General features: G+C 41.1%; 2 protein-coding genes across 2 annotated transcripts; one reads left to right on the forward strand and one right to left on the reverse strand.

Moving 5' to 3' along the window:
• Positions 1 to 15101: 15101 nt before the first annotated feature.
• Positions 15102 to 16393, reverse strand: LOC117573907 (40S ribosomal protein S3). Its single transcript, XM_034257415.2, has 2 exons — positions 16226 to 16393; positions 15102 to 15970 (listed from the first exon to the last, which is right to left on the reverse strand). The coding sequence occupies exons 1-2, from the start codon at positions 16259 to 16261 to the stop codon at positions 15266 to 15268; spliced, it is 741 nt and encodes a 246-aa protein (XP_034113306.1). The 5' UTR covers positions 16262 to 16393; the 3' UTR covers positions 15102 to 15265.
• A 274-nt stretch (positions 16394 to 16667) lies between these two features.
• On the forward strand, positions 16668 to 18478 carry LOC117573904 (E3 ubiquitin-protein transferase MAEA). The gene has a single exon (XM_034257411.2). It carries the CDS (start codon positions 16785 to 16787, stop codon positions 17967 to 17969), a length of 1185 nt encoding a protein of 394 aa, XP_034113302.1. The 5' UTR covers positions 16668 to 16784; the 3' UTR covers positions 17970 to 18478.
• The last annotated feature ends 95 nt before the right edge of the window (positions 18479 to 18573 follow it).

Consider the following 18573-nt stretch of genomic DNA (forward strand, 5'->3'; position numbering starts at 1 on the left):
TTTGCACATTTTAAAAATGGGAAATTAGATTTATGATATAAAATGAATTTTGTGGGTGATCCAATTTATCTCAGTGCATTGACTTGACTTCGAGTACAGTTCAGTGCTGTGCTGCATACTTAGATGCATGAAGAGTGCAAGCTGTGTGAACTGGTCCGCTGTGTAAACCGGTACTTAGTACACAACGAAACGGACGGGGAGTATTACGCAATCTCTCTCAGGCACTCAGGCGCACATCACACACGCATACCATGGCATTACACATACGCCGAGTGGGACAAACATACATAGAGAGACATGTCTCTCGCATTTTTCATCTCTCGCAACGAAATCGAAAACTCAACGAAAACATCGGAAAATCGAAATTCTAGATCAAGGCCAATCCACACACACTCGCACACACTCACTTCAATGTTTATCAAAGTGCAAACACACGCAACATGCGTAAAAAATAAATAAACTGAAACTTGTTTGCCATTTGGAGGAGGATGCTTGGCCAAGTCGACTGCTTGACTGTCTGGCCAGACGCCAGCGAAAACTGGGCCAAAAGGAAGCACTGTCAATTGCATTGAATAAATTGCAATCTAAATCAATTTTGTCATTTAACAATTTGCATTTGGAAATTACAAGACAAAACACTTAGCAGCACTTACTCGATGCTGACAGGGCCACAGGCTTGGAGTCCGACTCCGACTTCGACTCCGTCAGCGACTTTTGGGGCGGCAACCCCAATTGCCAGTCCACAAAAAAAAAAAAAAAAAAAACGATATATGAGTGCGAGTTGAAGGTTCCACAGAAGCATTAGCGAATATTACAAAAATAATAATAAATATTCATAGCAATTTATGCATCAGCTTTAAATTTATGTGCCTCAAGCCAAAGGTTAATAATACAGTAAAAAATATCAAGCAAAAGTGATTGTAGGAGGAGTTGAAACTGAAATTGAGCCATAATTCCATTAACTTAATACTTTTTTAATGTTCAATGCAAATTTCAAATGCAATTGTGAAGAGCATTAAAATAGTTATTTGGCCATTTAAGGTCTGAGGCAAGTGCAACATCGTGTGCAGCACGAAGTCAAGGCCAAAGGGAAGATCTGATCGAGGTGGAGATAACATTTTTGGATAGGCAGCGAATTAATGGTTTAACGCTTTCGGCTGTCGATTTCCGACTGTCGACTCTCGACTATCAACTATCGACTGTCGAATGTCGCACGCAAATGAAACACTGGAATATTTTGCAATTATTGCTAATAAAAATGTTTATAGCTAATGCCGATGTCGATGTCGATGGCGATGGCGATGCTGATGCCCATTGGCCGATGACTTCTGCTGGGGCGATATGAATCACCATAAATCCAAGTGAGGTATAAATATTTATCGTGATTTTATAATCATGCCAACCAAATTGCCTTGCATGCTCCGCAGCAACCACAGCAATAGCAACAGCAACCACAACATTTGGCATGCGTGAGAATCGCACGCAGAGCAACTGACCAATGGCCACATTTTCTTTTTTTATGGCAGGCAAATTTAGCAGACACTGTGACGGTGACTGCGACTGCGACTCTGATTTGAATGGCGCAGATAAAAAAGGTCGCGCGGTCTTAGAAAGTGGGTTAATTAAGCAAGCAGGAGACCAACAACCAACGAGGAGAACAAAAACACTTCGATGGACCTCACAGTGCTCCAATAAAACATAACGCATTGGAATGCCCAAAAACTTGACCTCAAATGCCGACTGTCCGACAATCGAAAGAAGGAGCAACAAGCTGAGGACTGAGGACTGAGGACGAGGACGCTGCTCGCGCACACGTCACGGTTAATTGGGCATTCAAATGTCAAGTTCAATTTTGGGCTACATTAGCGTTACCTATAAAAGGGCCGTTCCTCTCTGCGCCGCATAAAATGAGATTTATTATTGCATTTGCCGTTGCCTGTTGCCTGTTGGTTGTTGTCGGTGGCATGCAGCATGCCTGCTGCCTGTTGAATGCGACTGCATAAATTGCTTTTGGGGCACGGTTGCAACTGCCACTGCAACTGCAACTGTGCAACTGTGCAACTGGTGGCAATGGTCCAGTGATCAGCGGACCGCAAAAACAATTGGCCAAAAGAGCCACCCGATAGCCACTCGTTTGGCATTTAACTTTTGAATAATTTGGCCAGCCCAAAAGGTAGCATAAATTGGAATATCATTATTAGCCTAATGATACCTCCTCCCCTTCGCCTTCCCCTTCCTTACTCGTGCCACAAACCACATCCTAATGCACTTTATTAATCTTGCCCCTTATGACATTGACGCGCCACATCCGATTTATGTGCACAGCCATAAAAGGAGCTCAAGTGCAACTGGTTAATACTCTAGCCGAGGGATGCACAGTTAAGTCATCAATTGTGGAATGCACTTAGGAAATATCTACACAGAAAGAAAAAACAGTGATGAAATCGGGAATGAAATTTGTAAGATTATAATATGTCAAAACTGATGAAGGTTTATTCTTAAATCAAGATCAAAATTCTATACAAATTCTAGATGGCTCAATCTTGAAATTCAAGATTATAATCTTGTTTCAAGAATGGAAAAATACCAAAATTGAACCAGGAAAGCGAAGTCTTAAATCAAAATCAAGCAATCTTAAATTATAGCACTCTAACTATAACATTTTTTTTATATATGATTTGCGGAATCTCTTACTAAACCAACAGCAATAACATCAGAAATTAGGTGCCAATTTTAATGGAAAGGAAATCCAAAATTTCAGGAAACAAGAACAAAATACTTTTTTTTAAAATCGAAAAGTTCTTAAATCAAAATTAACAATTTACTTTTCAATCTAGAATAAAACATTCTTGAAGCAAGATTTTTATACATTTAAAATAAGATGTGCTTAATCTTAATATCCAAATTTAGCATAAAAATCTTAGTTTAAGATTTTCTTAACCTAAAAATCTTATTTAAAGATTTCTTCGTTTCAATCCACATTTTTTCTCTCTGTGTACTCAATACTTGAGTATGTTTTGTCTATCAGTAAACTTTTATGCTCAGCCATCAAATGCTTGCTCAAATCTATGACTCTCATTAAAACTATTAGCAAGGGTATTAAAACTTCGACACGCTTGCAGAGCATTGATTTAGTTTTGTGTGGTTTATCAGACGAATGGTAATCGGACTCTGGTTTTCATTTTTGTTTGGGTGCCAACAAGAAAAATATCTACAATTGGTGCAATCAACTTGAGCTGCTTTTAACTAAATCTATTTAAGTATCAATTAAATTGTGCAGCATTTTAATATTTTAAGTGCAATCAAGTAATGAAAAAAAAAACAACAACAGCAACTAGTATCGAATGGCACAGCCACAAAAAAATAGTTGCAGCAACGTGTGGCAGCAACTGTTGCTGCTGCTGCTTGGGGTAGCATAAATCAACGATAAGAAAATTAAAAGCCATAAATTTGCAATTAATTTTTAATTTGTGCAAATTGATTAGCATCAGCAGCAGCAACCAAATGCCAATAAACAATTTTATGAAATAAATCAACAGGCAGTTCGGCTGTTTGATAAGCATTTCCGGTATAGTTGCTCAGATCGGAGAAGTGCAATTCACCCTTTGGCATTATAAAGTTGCCATTTCCCATGGCGATCAACGCTAAACAAATTCGTCCAGCTAAAGACTTGGAAGAGTGCAATCTGTAGACAAAATGCCCCCAGCTACAACCTACGCAGTGTGGTCAATAAATAAGCAAGAAAGCAAGCAAGCAAGAAAGTGTGAAGAAGGTCTCTCAGAGATCTCTCTGGGCAATCTCCTCTTGGCCTCTTGTTGGCCTGCCAACCTGCAAAACCAATAACATAAGGCAAACTCTTGACCCAGCGCAGAGGTTGTTGCTGTGGTTGCTGCTGTCCAATGAGCATTATAAGCTGTGATTAATTATGCTGACATTAAATCGGCTAATAGAAATATATCTCGTTGCGATGAAAATAATGTTGACGTGATTGTAATTGAAGTTGCTGTTGCTGTTGCTGTTTACTTCAATGTTGCTGTTGCTGTTGCTAGAATAAGTGTTGCCTTTAACCCTGCTCGAAAATTGCCTTTTCACCGCTGCTGCGCTGAGTTTATTGCAAATTTGTTTGTTTGACCATTTCATGTTAACTGATGGGGAAAATTTGTGAAAAGCGCTTAGGAAAACGCATTTTGACAGAGTGCATAAATCACATTGATAATTGGCAACTGCTTTCACGCCAGCAACAACAGCAGAAATAGAAAGAGGAAGACGAAGATGTGGCCACTTTGGAAGGAAAGTTCTGTGCAACAATTAAACAGAAATTTGCGGCAAATATAATTAACTGCGCGTACTACTCGGCGTATAAGTTATTTGCCACGCATCATCAACGTATTTAAATCAATTACAAACTGCAATTTGTAGCTCTGCCTTGGCATGCGTTTCCATTACAGATGACACTGTTCTCTAGCAATCTTGTTGTTGGTGTTGCTATTGCTGTTGCTGTTGTTGTTGCTGTTGCTGTGGTCGTGTTAAGTACGCGCGAATTAATGTGTTGCCCGAGTCAGTACATCTTGAAAGTCATCTGCAGCGGTTGTCGTTGCTGTGGTTGCTGCTGCTGTTGTTGCTCTGGCTGCTAAATTGCTAGACAAGTCAAGAATTTAACAGCCAAAGCGCCGCCTCAGTTTCAGTCTCGCAGTCTCGCAGTCTCTGTCGCAGTCTCAATCCCAGTTCAAGTCGCTGTTGAGGCGACGCCGCGTAATTTACGTCGATTTGATGTTTCCAACATAAATTTATAGCGCGCACATTTTTACCCAGCGATTTGTTGCCAGCCTGCCGCCTTCAGTTGCGGAATTGATGATGTTGCTGCTGTTGTGGTTGCTGTGGCTGTTGCTGTTGCTGTGGCGTGCTTTGATTTCACAGAGCAGCAACAGACAAAAATGTCGCAATAGCACAATAATGAAAAAGCAAGAAAAATCATGTTGGCATGTGGCTGTTGCTGTTGCTGTGGTTGCTGCTCTTCTCGTTGGCAACATTTTTGCCAGCGATTTGCTTTTTATTGACTGAAGAGGCCGCCAGTTTGGAGCTGTTGCAGCTGAAGGAGGCTGTTGGGGTCTTTGAAGAGGCGCCTGCGTGTATGAAATATGGTGTTGCTCACGTTGTTGCTGTTGGTTGCTGCTGCATGTTTGTTGCCCGACATGACATGTTCGAGGAGCAGGAAGTCGTTTTGCGTTTTGCCACATTTATGAGTTACGCTTTGGCCGCGTGTTGCAAGCAAACCTCGCATGCAATGTGCCACTTATGGCTGCTGCTCTGGCTGCTGGCTCAGTGCTGCTGTTGCTGTTGTTTAATTATGTGCAACTTGTTTGCAGTCTTAGGCAGCAAATGATGTCATTAGTACGAACGCTGTCTAACTCTCTGGCCCCACAGTGCAAAGGTAAGACACGCACAATCAAATTAAGAAATTAAGTGGCAACATTTAGCAACAGAGCTAGAGCGTTTGCAACATGTTGCCAATGCTGCCAATGCTGCTGCTGCTGCTGCTGCTGCTGGCCGACAAATTGCTGCTGGCCCCGCGGCCAACACGCCGATCTAATTGCAAGTGGAAAATTGTTCGTAAATTCTATTTTTCAGTTAACAACACAGCAGCAAAAAGACGCCCAAGGGCGGAAGCATGTTCGATACAAAATGATGCATGTTGCAGCCACAGTTGCTGCTGTCGGTGGGTGCCGTTGCTGCTGCTGCTGCTGCTGACTGTTGCCTAGCCCAATTATAAGGCACCTGCAATTGACAATACGTGGCCAAGTGGAGCGACCGCATGATTTATGCGGCAAACCATTTAAAGTCCACGGCGGTTCCATAAACAAATTGTCGCCAAGCGCTCTAAATGGAGCTCTGCCTCGATGGCTGCTGGCTGCTGGCTGCACCATGAAATTGAGCTGTAATTGAATTGCACTCAGGATACGAAATGCTCGCAATGCTTTTTGGCCATCTTGCAATTTATTGCGCCGCATTTCAATTTCACAATTAAAACACATTGCCAAGCTCTCGAGCTCTCAGAGCCACGTCATTAGTTTTTGGCCAAACAAATATGGTCATTGTCTCAGTCTCTGAGTGTGTGTGTGTGTGTGTGTGTCATGGATATTGCCACATATCGCATGCGACTTTGTTACGATTTCAAACATTTAACAGTTGTTTTAGTCAAACAGCCTGCAACATGCCGCATGTTCGCCCAGCCCGAGGCCGCTGCTGTTGCTGCTGCTTTGGTTGCTGCTACCTTGCTTGGCTGTTGATAATTTGTAAGCTGCAACTTTGTTGCCATTGCTGCTGTCGCTGCTGCTGTCGCTGCCAGTGTCGAGTGCCTGTTGCTGTCCAAATTGCCAATGCAACCAATATGTATCTTAATCAAAGTGCCAACCACAGCAGCAGCAGCAGCAACCACAGCAACATGCAACAACTAACAACTCTCTGCTGGCAGCTGATAATGGCCAAAGTCATCCACAGCTCCACATCAATGAGCTCAAATTGGACATAATGATTTTCATAATTCAAATTTGCTTTTCATTCGCACATCAGGTGTAAGCAGCAGCTGGCTGACTTGTCTGCCATGAGAACCACATCGATATGTCGACCTGTTCGTATCAGATCAAGTGGAATTTTATTTGCATATGTTTCAGGTTGAGATCAGGTTGAAAAATCGGTCAATTGAGCTGCTCCTTATGAAAAATTTCCCCTTTTCAAACACGAATGGAAACAGCACATTTTGTGCTAAGATTATGTGTTGTATTTTATTCCAACTATATTGCTTTTCTTTTTCGTAATGACAACATTCTGTGTAAACTTTCGAATGCTATTATTGATTTTTATCTTCTCATTTCAACTAACTTCGGTTCATCTCAACTTCTAAATATAATTTCTCTTTCAATCATAACATTCTTTTCATAAGTGTTACAGCTACTAAGAATAATTCATGTGTCTTATAGTTCATATATTACATTTAGTTTTCCTTCCCCAATTTTTTATCTTCTCATTTCATCTAACTTTGGTTCATCTCAACTTCTAAACATATTTCCCTTTCAATCATAACATTCTTTGCATAAGTGTTTTAACTACTAGGAATTATTCATGTATCTACTAATGTAGTTCATATATTTAATTTAGTTTCCCTTCCCTAATTTTTTATCTTCTCATTTCTTCTAACTTCTCATTTGTTCATCACAACTTCTAAACATATGTTATTTCCCTTTCAAGCATAACATTCTTTTCATAAGTGTTTCAGCTACTAATAATAATTGTGTCTTATAGTTCATATATTACATTTAATTTTCCTTCCCTAATTCTTCCAAATCTCTGCTTCAATTCTTCCAAAATTCCTCAGCAGATTTCCATTTGCCTAAGACTTAATTTCGAGTGTTTTCACTAGTAACAAACTTTGGCTGACTTTGCCGTTTGCCCAATTTGGAATCATTTCTGACTGCACATAAAACAAACAACAACATAGATCGGGGATGGGGGATTGGGGATCGGCGATCGATGTTCGGTGATCGGTTTGGTGATCAGTGTGCAGTTTAGTGATCTGGCTGCCACCCGGCGTTGCAGCAATGGGTGCAGACCACGGGGCAAAGCAAATATCATTGTCAAATGCGCTTTTAATTGATGTAGACAGCGCCCGTACAGATTGGACAGCAGCACTGGACACGCTGGACACCCGACTGGACACCATGTGGACGACAACCGAGCTGTGGCTGTTGCTGTTGCTGTGGCTTGAGCTCAACTGACAAGCGCACATTAGCAATAAAATATCTAATTGGCGTCTCTTAAGCAACAACAACAACAAAAAGCAACTTTAACCAACATACAATAATAGAGCCAAGTCAAAGAAAAATGAAATTTCATTAAACGAATCGAGTCGAGAAGATAGGAGAGAAGAGAGGAGAGAAGCGAAGAGGAGAAAAGAGGTAAGTCGACTGGAGTTCAGAGACGTAATCGAGACTTTTGTTTGGAGATTTGTTTTTCGGTTTGTTTTTTTTGCGGGGCCTGTTACAATTTATGGGCTGTGATTTATGCCAGCAACTAAAATTTATTTCATTTTTAATGAGTAATTTACACAAAATTGCATTAATTTGCGCGCCCAAAGCAAAACACATGCCACATGCCACACGGCTACAAGCAAACACGCCTCAACGATGGCGACAACTCGTGGCAAATTTCTGACATTTCCTTGATTTATAAATCAAATCGCAGCGAATTGAATTCAATTCGAATCGAATCGAATTGAATTGATTTGAGTTGAACAAAGAAATTGAACGATCTTGGCATTAATCTTAATGCAATGTTCAATTAATGCAATCGGTAATGAGATCAGTCTCATTAACTTGTTTCTTTTGCTTAATTTGAATTTAATTTCCAAATGCCAAACGATTGTTGCCAATACTTGGAGCAACGTGTTGCCAATTAGGCGCCACATGCTGTGTGCTGTGTGCTGTGTGTGCCACTGTGCCACGCAGTGTTGCAACGATTTCCATATGCGCAGCAGATGTTGCCCCAAAATGGTCGCAGATCAAGCGCAGACGCCCTGAGACAAGCTCTTTAAAAACCGACAGCGACTGCGACTACAACTCAGATTGAGATTGAGATGATTTAATGTCGCCTCGGCTGACTTGACCATAAATGCACCGTTTAAATTAATATGTACGAGCGTCACCTAATGAAGCTGCCAGCCGGAAAGACACACAAACAACACGGACGGACAGACGCACAGACAGACGGACGGACAGATGCAACGTGACCAACACGGCTTGACGGTATTTTTGGAATTTTTACAACAGCTCAGTCCTCGACTGAGCCAACTCCTCAGTCTCAGTCCTATGAGCCGAGTCGACCCATAGCCAAAAGCCAACCCACTTGCCATTTTCCATTAGCAATAAAATAGACAAGAGGAAAAGCTAAATTGAATATATTGAAGTTTAAATACGCTTTTCATTTGAGGAAGATTTATGAGCGTTGTTTTATGGTTTGTTTACTGTACTCTCTGATATATTGTGAATATACCAAATATAGCCTTTGGTATATTTTAGCGTTTTTTGTAGTACTCTATGGTATATTTCGAATGTAGTACCGTATCAAAATACCAAATACCCTTTGGTATATTTTAATGTTTTTTTGTAGTACTCTAAGGTATATTTTGAATGCCATACTATATCAATATACCAAATATAACCCTTGTCATACTTTAGTATACTTGCAATATATCAATATACCAAACATAACGTTTGGTAAATTTTAGTATTTTTGTGGTATATTAATTTGGTATAGTTAAGAAAATATCGCACTACTTTTATTCACAATATCATTATACTTTTGGTATATTTTAGTATTTTTGAGGTATCTTAGGATATTTGCAATACTCAATAGTATATTTTGAATGTCACACTATATCAATATACCAAATATAACCCTTGTCATACTTTAGTATATTTGCAATACTTCAATATACCAAATATACCGTTTGGTAAATTTTAGAATTTTTGTGGTATATTAATTTGGCACAGTTTAAGAAAATATCGCAATTCTTTTATTCAAAAGAATTGGTGGTAGATCATTATACTTTTGGTATATGTTAGTATTTTTGAAGTATATTAATCCGGTATATTTTAAGATAAATACGGCACTGTTTTGTTTTTATTCAAAATAGGTAGCGGGAATCTCACAACACTTGACTGTAGATTTGTTAGTTGCTTTATTATTATATAAAACACATTCAATTGTAACAATTTAAGATGTATGTTATTATCCTAATAGTGTTACAAGGAAAATATAAAGCATGTGACCAAAATCTGTTTAGCTTGAGTTGTGAACAATCAGAGGAGTTTCATTTCACAACTCAGTTGCTAAAGATTCTTATTAAGAATTTACCATAAGTGTTGTAGTTAGCCGACTATAAGAAGTAAGTGTACAGAATTTTATATCTCAACAAACATGTGGATGGACAGAAAGACGGACAGCTGCTTTTGTCAATGAGTTGCACACTTTACTAAGAAACAGTTGTAACCTAGGGAAAGAGTATCACGAGGGGAAGAAAATAGTGCGAATGCGAGTAGTTTTAAATTATGGTAAAACACCTAGGCCATGATTTATAGTTGTTGTAAATAAAGAAATTAAAATGCTTTTATGGTCAATAGCATTCGTTCGTTGGTTCGTTTGTTGCTGATCGCAGCTTCTGTTTGGCCAGTCGAACGTGGCGAGTACTCGCATTCGCACTCACACTCGCACTCACACTCATAGTTGCACTCGTATTTGTTGCTGCGAATGAGAAGGCCAAATTAATTGCCAAAAAGTATTGATAAGATTATGCTGTGGCTGTGCTTTGTGGCAGGCAACACCCCCGCCTGTGGCAGCGGGCACAAAGTGTCCTTAATTAAAATTTGTTGCATGCTACCTGCTGCCTGCTGCATGAGTACTCGTACTTGTGGCAATATTGTTGCAGCACCATGTTGCCAATATTAATGCGCCACTGTAATTGGTTTCTCAAGTCCAAGTCACGTTAAGACTATTACGAGAAATGCATTTTGGCTGCAGCAGCGCTGTTGCATAACTCCATTTGTTGCTGCCGCTGCTGTTGTTGCTGCTGCTGCTGCTGTTCGTGTGTTTGACGAGCAGGTTTAAGGCTCGCTGATTGCCGCTGAGAAAGACGCCGCCAACATCGAACGTCGAACGCTGAACGCCGACGCCATTTGTAACTATTTTTCTGTTGCAATAAATTAACACTAAAAGCTCATCGTTAACAACTAGCCCAACATGCCGCATCCACGGGGCATGCGACAAATTTACAAACACACACACATACATGCCATATGCGTGCTGTGCTTCGATGGCATTTATGTAAAAAGTGCACCTGTAATTGGTTTTGTGCGTCTGCAACATTTATGCCAAACATTGCAACGATGCAACGTTGCACACAAACACACACACACACACACACAGCGTTGCAGCTTGCCCCAGTCTCAATTTGGCTGGCTTCTGCCACTAAAAGCTTAGAACAAGCTCGTTAAACCTTTTGCAGTTCGCTTTGCGCTATAAATTCTGACAAAAATGTGGCTAATGATGTGTTATGAAAAGGCATAAGACTTCCATAAATCGTGGCAGCAATCTAGAGATGCAACATCGCAATGCCACAACGCAATGCATCTTGCAACACACTCGCCGCTGCCCAGGGGGATGCATCGCGTCGCGTTGCAATCCCATTGCGTACACGTAAATAAAGTTGCATAAACTGTCCAAACATCTATTTCAATTCAAATTAATCAAGTGAGCTTAAATTGACTTGCCACAAATTCCAGTTAAGATATTCAATTTCTTTTGAGTTGTTCGTTTAATATGATGATCACTCTTACAAGTCACTTTCCACAACTTTTTTAGATAAATGCTTATTGAAATTTGATAATTATGGTATTCCATTTACAGGCAGTCATGATAATTAATTTCCTTTAAAATAGTCTAATATTTTGAACATTACTTTTAGAGACTACTTTTGCAATAACATTTTTAGATGAAGAACTATATGAATTTACACATTTTATAGTGAATCGATAAAACTTTTTGGAGAGTAAGACTTTTCTAGTTATGATCAAATGATCAATGTCTTTTCAGTTTAAACACTAAAAGAATCTCTCAGTTAGTGAAATTCCACATGAACAAATTATTCGAGAAACATTTCTGTATGTAAAAGTTTTATACTTATGATATGATCACATGATAAATGTGTTCAATTAATGAATTTATTAATTGCATAGTGAAGCGAGTAACCTCGACGCTAGTTACCTAATTATTATCTATCTTTTCAATTTCAGTACTTAGAGAATATCAAAGAGTTGTAAGTAAAATTCCACACTTCTGTAAGTAAAAGTTTTGTACTTAAGATCACAAGATCAGTCTTTATTTAAATAATTATTTTTTGAATTTAGTAATTTTATTAACAGTCGGGAAACCTTTTCGTAGAGTAACACTATTCTAATGATGAACATATGATCAACAGCTTTTCAATTTGAGCACTGAATTTCTATTTCTGTAAGTAAAAGTGTTTGCAAATATGATCACATGATCAAAGTCTTCATTTCAATTTAGTAATTTCATAGTGAATGGAGAAAGCTTTTCGTAAAGTAACTTAATTCTAGTTAGTAAAATTCCACATGAAAAAATAATGGAATTAGATAACTTTGTTACTCAGTTGCAGTTGTAATGATCAATGATCAACGATCAAGGAATTCAATAATAAAGTTGTAAGCTAAACGATGTTGATTTAATGCTCAAGGGACTGATCCGCAGGCGACAGCAGATGAGTCAGGAGAGTGTCCCACAGGTTGAAGTGGAAAGATGGCACTGAAGGAGTAGGCGAGTGACTCGTGCAGATGCTTGGAAGATGCGCGCGTGCCTGGCCAGAAGCTCACAATTATGCTGGCCACACACACAGAAGAGAAGGCAACGTGAGAAAGAGAGAGAGAGCAATCTGTAATCGGTGCTGAGATCTTTCCCACGAATGCTTCTATCGGGGAATAGTAAAATGCGTTTTGAGAACTTTGCAGATAAGCGCAGCGCATTTTGTGCATTGTTGCAATCCTTTAGAGAGAGATTGGACTATGCTGCCCCTCACTTTCTCTGTGAGGATCAGGAGAGGTCGGCAATTAGCCCAGGCAAAGTGGCAAAGGCAACTTTTGCGGAGCAGTGCAACCAACCAACGAACGATCATGACTCTTGCTTTTGGAGCAGCAGCGGCAACTGATGATGATAAATGTGTCGCCTGATCTCTGGCAGTTCACATGAAAAACACATTACGCGCCAGCGTTTCTTAATGTTCAATAATGATGGAAAAATCATGACACAAACCTCACAATATAATGTTGATAAATCAAAGCAAATACGAGCGACGTCGCTCACAGAAATCACAGAAATTGTTGTTGTTGTTGTTGCAATACCCTTTCAGAGCACGAGGAATATTTTGCGAGTAGTTTGAAAAGAACTCCTGGGACTGTCATAAAGCATTGCTCTAAGTGGCATCCATTATTATAGGGCATCCACTTTTCGATACATATTAACTATATATGCGACGGGCCTTTCGTTTCTCTCGGTGCTCGTGGTGTTGACATGGCCAGAACCGAGGCAAGCAGGCAGCCAAGTTATGAACCTGCGACGTGTATATCAGCCACATGCATGTGGCACGTAGCACATGCAGCACACCAGCAACAACAGCAACACGTTGCTGCCACCGCCGCAGACTTGTTGACGGCGGCTTTTGTCTTGGCTGGCTTATTATACCCTGTACAACAAGCAGCCAAAAAGGGGAGTAACAGCTCACAGATCAGAGAAGTGATTAGAAGGAGATATTCAATAATTGTCATAAGAGGCAGCTATCTTAAAAATGCATCTGACTCATTAAATTTGACACAGACATTTGGTCAGTGATGCTAAAGATGCAATGAATGTTAATTAACTTAAATAAAATATAATTTTATGACACATTGGATTGTTATCTCTAATTTGCAGCTAAGTATATAGGCAATTAAGCGCATTTTAGTGGCCAGGTTTTAATGAAATCAACAATTTATACGATGTCCAACAACTACAAGATTTATACATGAAAGAAACTATAGTTTTATATTGAATTGGTATTTCAAATATGCAACTAAAGGTAGAGGCACTTAAGCACATTATACTGTAACAACATTTAGTAGTAATGAGCTTTTAATGAAGCTAACAATGAAGACGAATTCCAATATGTACAAGAGTTAGAATTTATCAAAATATGTTTAAGATATGTTAACTTGTGATTTGGATGTGTTTATTTAACAAACTTGAAGAAGAGGGTATTGGCTAGTCGATCAACTGTGCAGCTGCATGATTGCATGTATTGTTGTCGCTGTTATCGTTGTTATTGTTGCTGTTGTTGTTGCTGTTTAAGCCATTAAAATATATAGTTAGTGTTATTGCTGTCAATATGAGAGGTTGCTTGTGGCTGCTGCTGTGAGGAGAGAGATAAAGGGGGGAAAACCAACCAGATAGGTGAAAACAACAACAAAGCACATGTCAGAGCTTGGCTTGTTAATAATGTTGCTGCTGGCAATGTTGCTGTTGCTCTGGCTGATCGCTATTGCTGTTGCTGTTGTAGTTACTGTTGCCGAGATGATATTGATGTTAGCATAATCACGATCTAATTTATTTACAAATTGTGTTGAAATCATACGTTCGAAGTCGTGTTTGAAATAGTTAAAAGTTCTTTATGATTTATGTGCGCGTTGAAATGCCAAAATGTGTGCTCAGAAATTTCTCACAGTCCTCGCCGATAAGCTGTTGGCCTAATTGATTGCCGTTGTCCAGATCCAGAGAGGAGGCAGCATCTGATTCCATGGTGCTCTTCCCTGAGTTATGTCCAGGAACCGCTTTGGCGCACTAATTTAGATTTATGGCTGCAATTGTAACTACTTCGAAGCTTGATGCGTGATGCCGCCGCCAAGACTTCAAGTCTAAGTCTAAGTCTCAGCTAAGCCACCCGGCAATGCAACTGGGCAGCGGTTGCATGTGGCCCATTTGTCATGGGGCATCGCTCGATCGTGCAGCAAGTGAGAAGGGAATAACCAGCAAAAGTATCTGCATTAATCTCTTCTCTCTCAGTTCGCATATAATGTTGATAAATTAGTTGATTGTTGATTTCACGCACCAGCGCAATTGATGCAAGTAGTTGTTGCATCCACTCCATGTCACTGTGCCACAAGCACAACAGAGAAGCATCCAGCAAATAAACATATCAACATGATAAATATGCGACCCATAAGCGATCCCAGTTATCGGACAATGTCCAACTCGAAGGGGCTACACGCAAAGCGAAGGACAAGCGCATAAATCAGTTGCGGCTTTTTAATCGCTGATTTCCGCTTCACTGGAAATGCAACAAGAAATGCAAGAAGGAGGCCAAAAGGAACATCGCCAAACAGGTTTGAAGAGATGCAACTGATGATATCAAGCAACTGATGGAGCAGCCCTCGAAATACACTGCACAAAACGAGACATCAATGAGGATGATGATGATGGCGATGGCGAGTGTCGCAGCTGAGGTGTTTACTAAATATTATTACATTTGTTTATTAAAATCCACACACATTTGCATTGATGATTTTGTCTGTTTCTCTTGTTTTTGTTGTTGTTGTTTTGTATTTAGCGCATTGCTGCTGAGCTGATGTTGTTTGTTGCTCTTTTCAGTTAACAGTAGTAAAACTTAAGTTTACAGAACCTTAGCCTCAGACAGATCGTCCAGGGGCTTGTTGGTTGGGGGAATCTTGTACTCCGTCTCGGGGGTCTCGTAGATCTTCTCCTCCTTGGGCTCCACAACGGAAACGTTGTCGGGCAGTGGCTTCTTGGGGCCAATCTTGTTCTTGGGATCATAAGGCAACATGATCTTGACCTTGATACCAAGCACGCCCTGGCGCAGCAGCACGTGACGTGTGGCAGTCTCGACGTAGTCGTTGCATGGATCACCGGAGTGGATCATCAGACCATCGACGAACTTCATCGACTTGGCACGCTGACCACGCAGCTTGCCGGACACAACAACCTCGCAGCCCTTGGCGCCAGACTCCATGATGAAGCGCAGCACACCGTAGCAGGCACGACGGACGGCCAGACCTCCAGTGAGCTTGTAACGCAGCGACTCAGCCTGAGCGATGGCGCACAGACCACGAGTGGCGACCTTCTCGGCGTAAAGCTCGATACGGCCAGTCTCGAAGTTGAAACGCTTCTGCACCATGGCGGTGAGCTCGCGAATGCGACGACCCTTCTCGCCCAAAACCTGCTGGGTCTTGGTGGCCATGATGATGATCTCAGTGCGGGAGGGGGTCACACGCACCTCAACACCGGAGTAACCATCCTCAGCGAGCTCGCGAGTCAGGAACTCGTTCAATTCCGCCTTGAAGATACCGTCGGAGACGAACTGAAAATTGCGAAAGGATAATATAAGGTTAGTTCACATTCACCACATTAAAACACAGCACTTGCTCAACACATTGTTGTTGTCACCAAACTGGAAGGCGTGAAGCGGGTGCTCCGCAGTTTGAGGTTAACTTTGTCTCGACATCGCATTTTGCACAAACAACGCCGATTTCTCACACAACTTGATGCACTAACAACACGTACCGATGCGATGCACCGTTCTAACAAATTTCCAATGCAATTTTCGCTTATTTACCTTACGTTTCTTCGAAATTGTGAGGTTCATGTTCATTTCATACGACTCGCACGGAACGTGGTCAAAAAGAAAGAAAGACACCACCCTGCTTAACCGATAACATGGCTGTCACGCCACTGCACTGCTTTACCATCGACAGGGTTGCTCGCCAGTATATCGATAGTTGAATATCGATATGACTGCATTGTATGCTCATTTAGAGCACTTCAACCCGCTGAAATGAGCCACTAAATTTCATTAAATTATTCAATAAAAATTAAACAATATTAACCAGCTCTGAAAACTATTACTAACTTACCGTAAATAAAATGCGTTTATTACACATTAATCGATTACTGGCGCTTCCAAATCATCCGTGCCTGGACTTAAAATGAACCAAATTTGACCGAATGACCAGCTGGCATATGGTAAACAAATACAAAGTATCGCTAATGCACTCAATCGATAAGTGCATCGATAATTTCACAGCTGTAGAACAAAGCAGCAAGCAATTGCGTCTCATTATTGAAAACGAAAATAAATTGTAACAACCAAACGAAACGATTAAACTACAAGCAAAATGTCCGAAATAAAGGCGTTGGAACACGCCACATTAAAAGTGCCATATGAAATACTCAACAAACGCTTTCGCTCAGCACAAAAGATAATCGACCGTGAAGTTGACCAGGTGATGAACGTCTCGCGACAAGTGGAAAAAGCCTTGGACGCTGATCAGCCTCCCATTCTATCGGATGTGACCAAACTGATGGGCAATGTGGCCCAGAAGCTGCAAGTGCTCAAGCGCAAGGCAGATGAAAGTATCACCGACGAATTGAGCGTCACACAGATTTGCAAACGTAAGTTGGAGCACCTCAAGGGCATCATGCCTCAATCTCGCAGCTCGGGCGAAGTTTGCCAGGGTTCGGTGGATCAATGGAAGCGCATACGGTTGGATCGTCTGGTCATCGAGCATCTGTTGCGCATGGGTTACTACGAGACTGCTGAAGAGCTGGCCGCCAGATCGGATGTGCGCCACTTGACCAATTTGGACATCTTCCAGACATCGCGCGAAGTGGAAGACGACTTAGCCAATCACAGCACCACGAAATGTGTGCTCTGGTGCATTGACAACAAGTCAAAACTGCGCAAAATCAACTCGACCATTGAATTTAGTCTGCGTGTGCAGGAATTCATTGAGCTTGTGCGTCAGAATCAACGCTTCGAGGCCGTCAAGCATTCCAGACGCTACTTCCCGGCCTACGAGAAGACACAGTTGAATGAGATATGCCATGTGATGGCACTGCTCGCGTATCCCGCCGATACGCAACTGGAGCACTGCAAGAAATACATGGATCCCAAGCGCTGGGAGCAACTCGTGCTGGACTTTCGCCATGAGAACTATCGCCTGTTCCAGCTGTCGAATACCTCGGTCTTCTCAGCAGCTGTGCAGGCGGGCTTATCGGCACTGAAGACGCCACAATGCTACTCTCAGACCTGCCGCAATCTCAATTGTCCCGTCTGCCAGGAGGATCTGAACCGGATTGCGCTCAAGTTGCCATACTCGCACTGTGTGCAGAGTCGACTCATCTGTCGCGTCACCGGGCTGCCACTCAACGAGCACAATCAGCCAATGATGCTGCCCAATGGGCAGATCTATGGCCAGCAGGCAATCAGGAAGATAACCAAAGAGGATGGCACCACCACCTGCCCGGTGACCAATGTGAAGTTCACGAAACCCAAGATCGAGAAGGTGTTTATCATGTAAGCGGAGTCCAGGACTGAATTCCGCTGCTGCACTTTGTTTAATCAAACCAATCAATCATTACGACTATTATTATTATAATTACAAAGTATGTTAAGCAAGAAGAGAGTCGACGATACACGATATATTTCTTTGGATGATTACGATCTATACAGATCATAATACTATGATACATCTCTGTATTGTATGTAGTTCTTAAGTTTTTGGCGCTTCAAACTGTGAACTGCGCATTTGAATTTCGATTACGATTGTCTGTAGTTGTTGACTCCACATTTGTTGTTGTTGATACTTGGATTCAAGTCTCTTTCGACGCTGCGCCGTCGCCATTCTATTGATTTTTCGTCAGCAGCAGAGCAGAAGCTGAAGCTGAAACTGAACCAGAAGCAGCAGTTGGAGCAGTTGTCGTTGTTGATTCACGTTGTGTGGCAGGCGGACGACGACGACGTTATTAAATTGCTCGACAAAGTGGAAACAACAAATATATCATCAATATAAATAAATAAGTAAGCGAATGTGAGACGGTGTCTGCCTTTTATTTCGAAAAAGATACAGAGAACATGCATTGGAAGCTGTGAAATATGCCTTGTGTATATATCGAATGCGATTG

The sequence above is a fragment of the Drosophila albomicans genome, chromosome 2R (assembly GCF_009650485.2).
Source record: "Drosophila albomicans strain 15112-1751.03 chromosome 2R, ASM965048v2, whole genome shotgun sequence".
Lineage (NCBI taxonomy): Eukaryota > Metazoa > Arthropoda > Insecta > Diptera > Drosophilidae > Drosophila > Drosophila albomicans.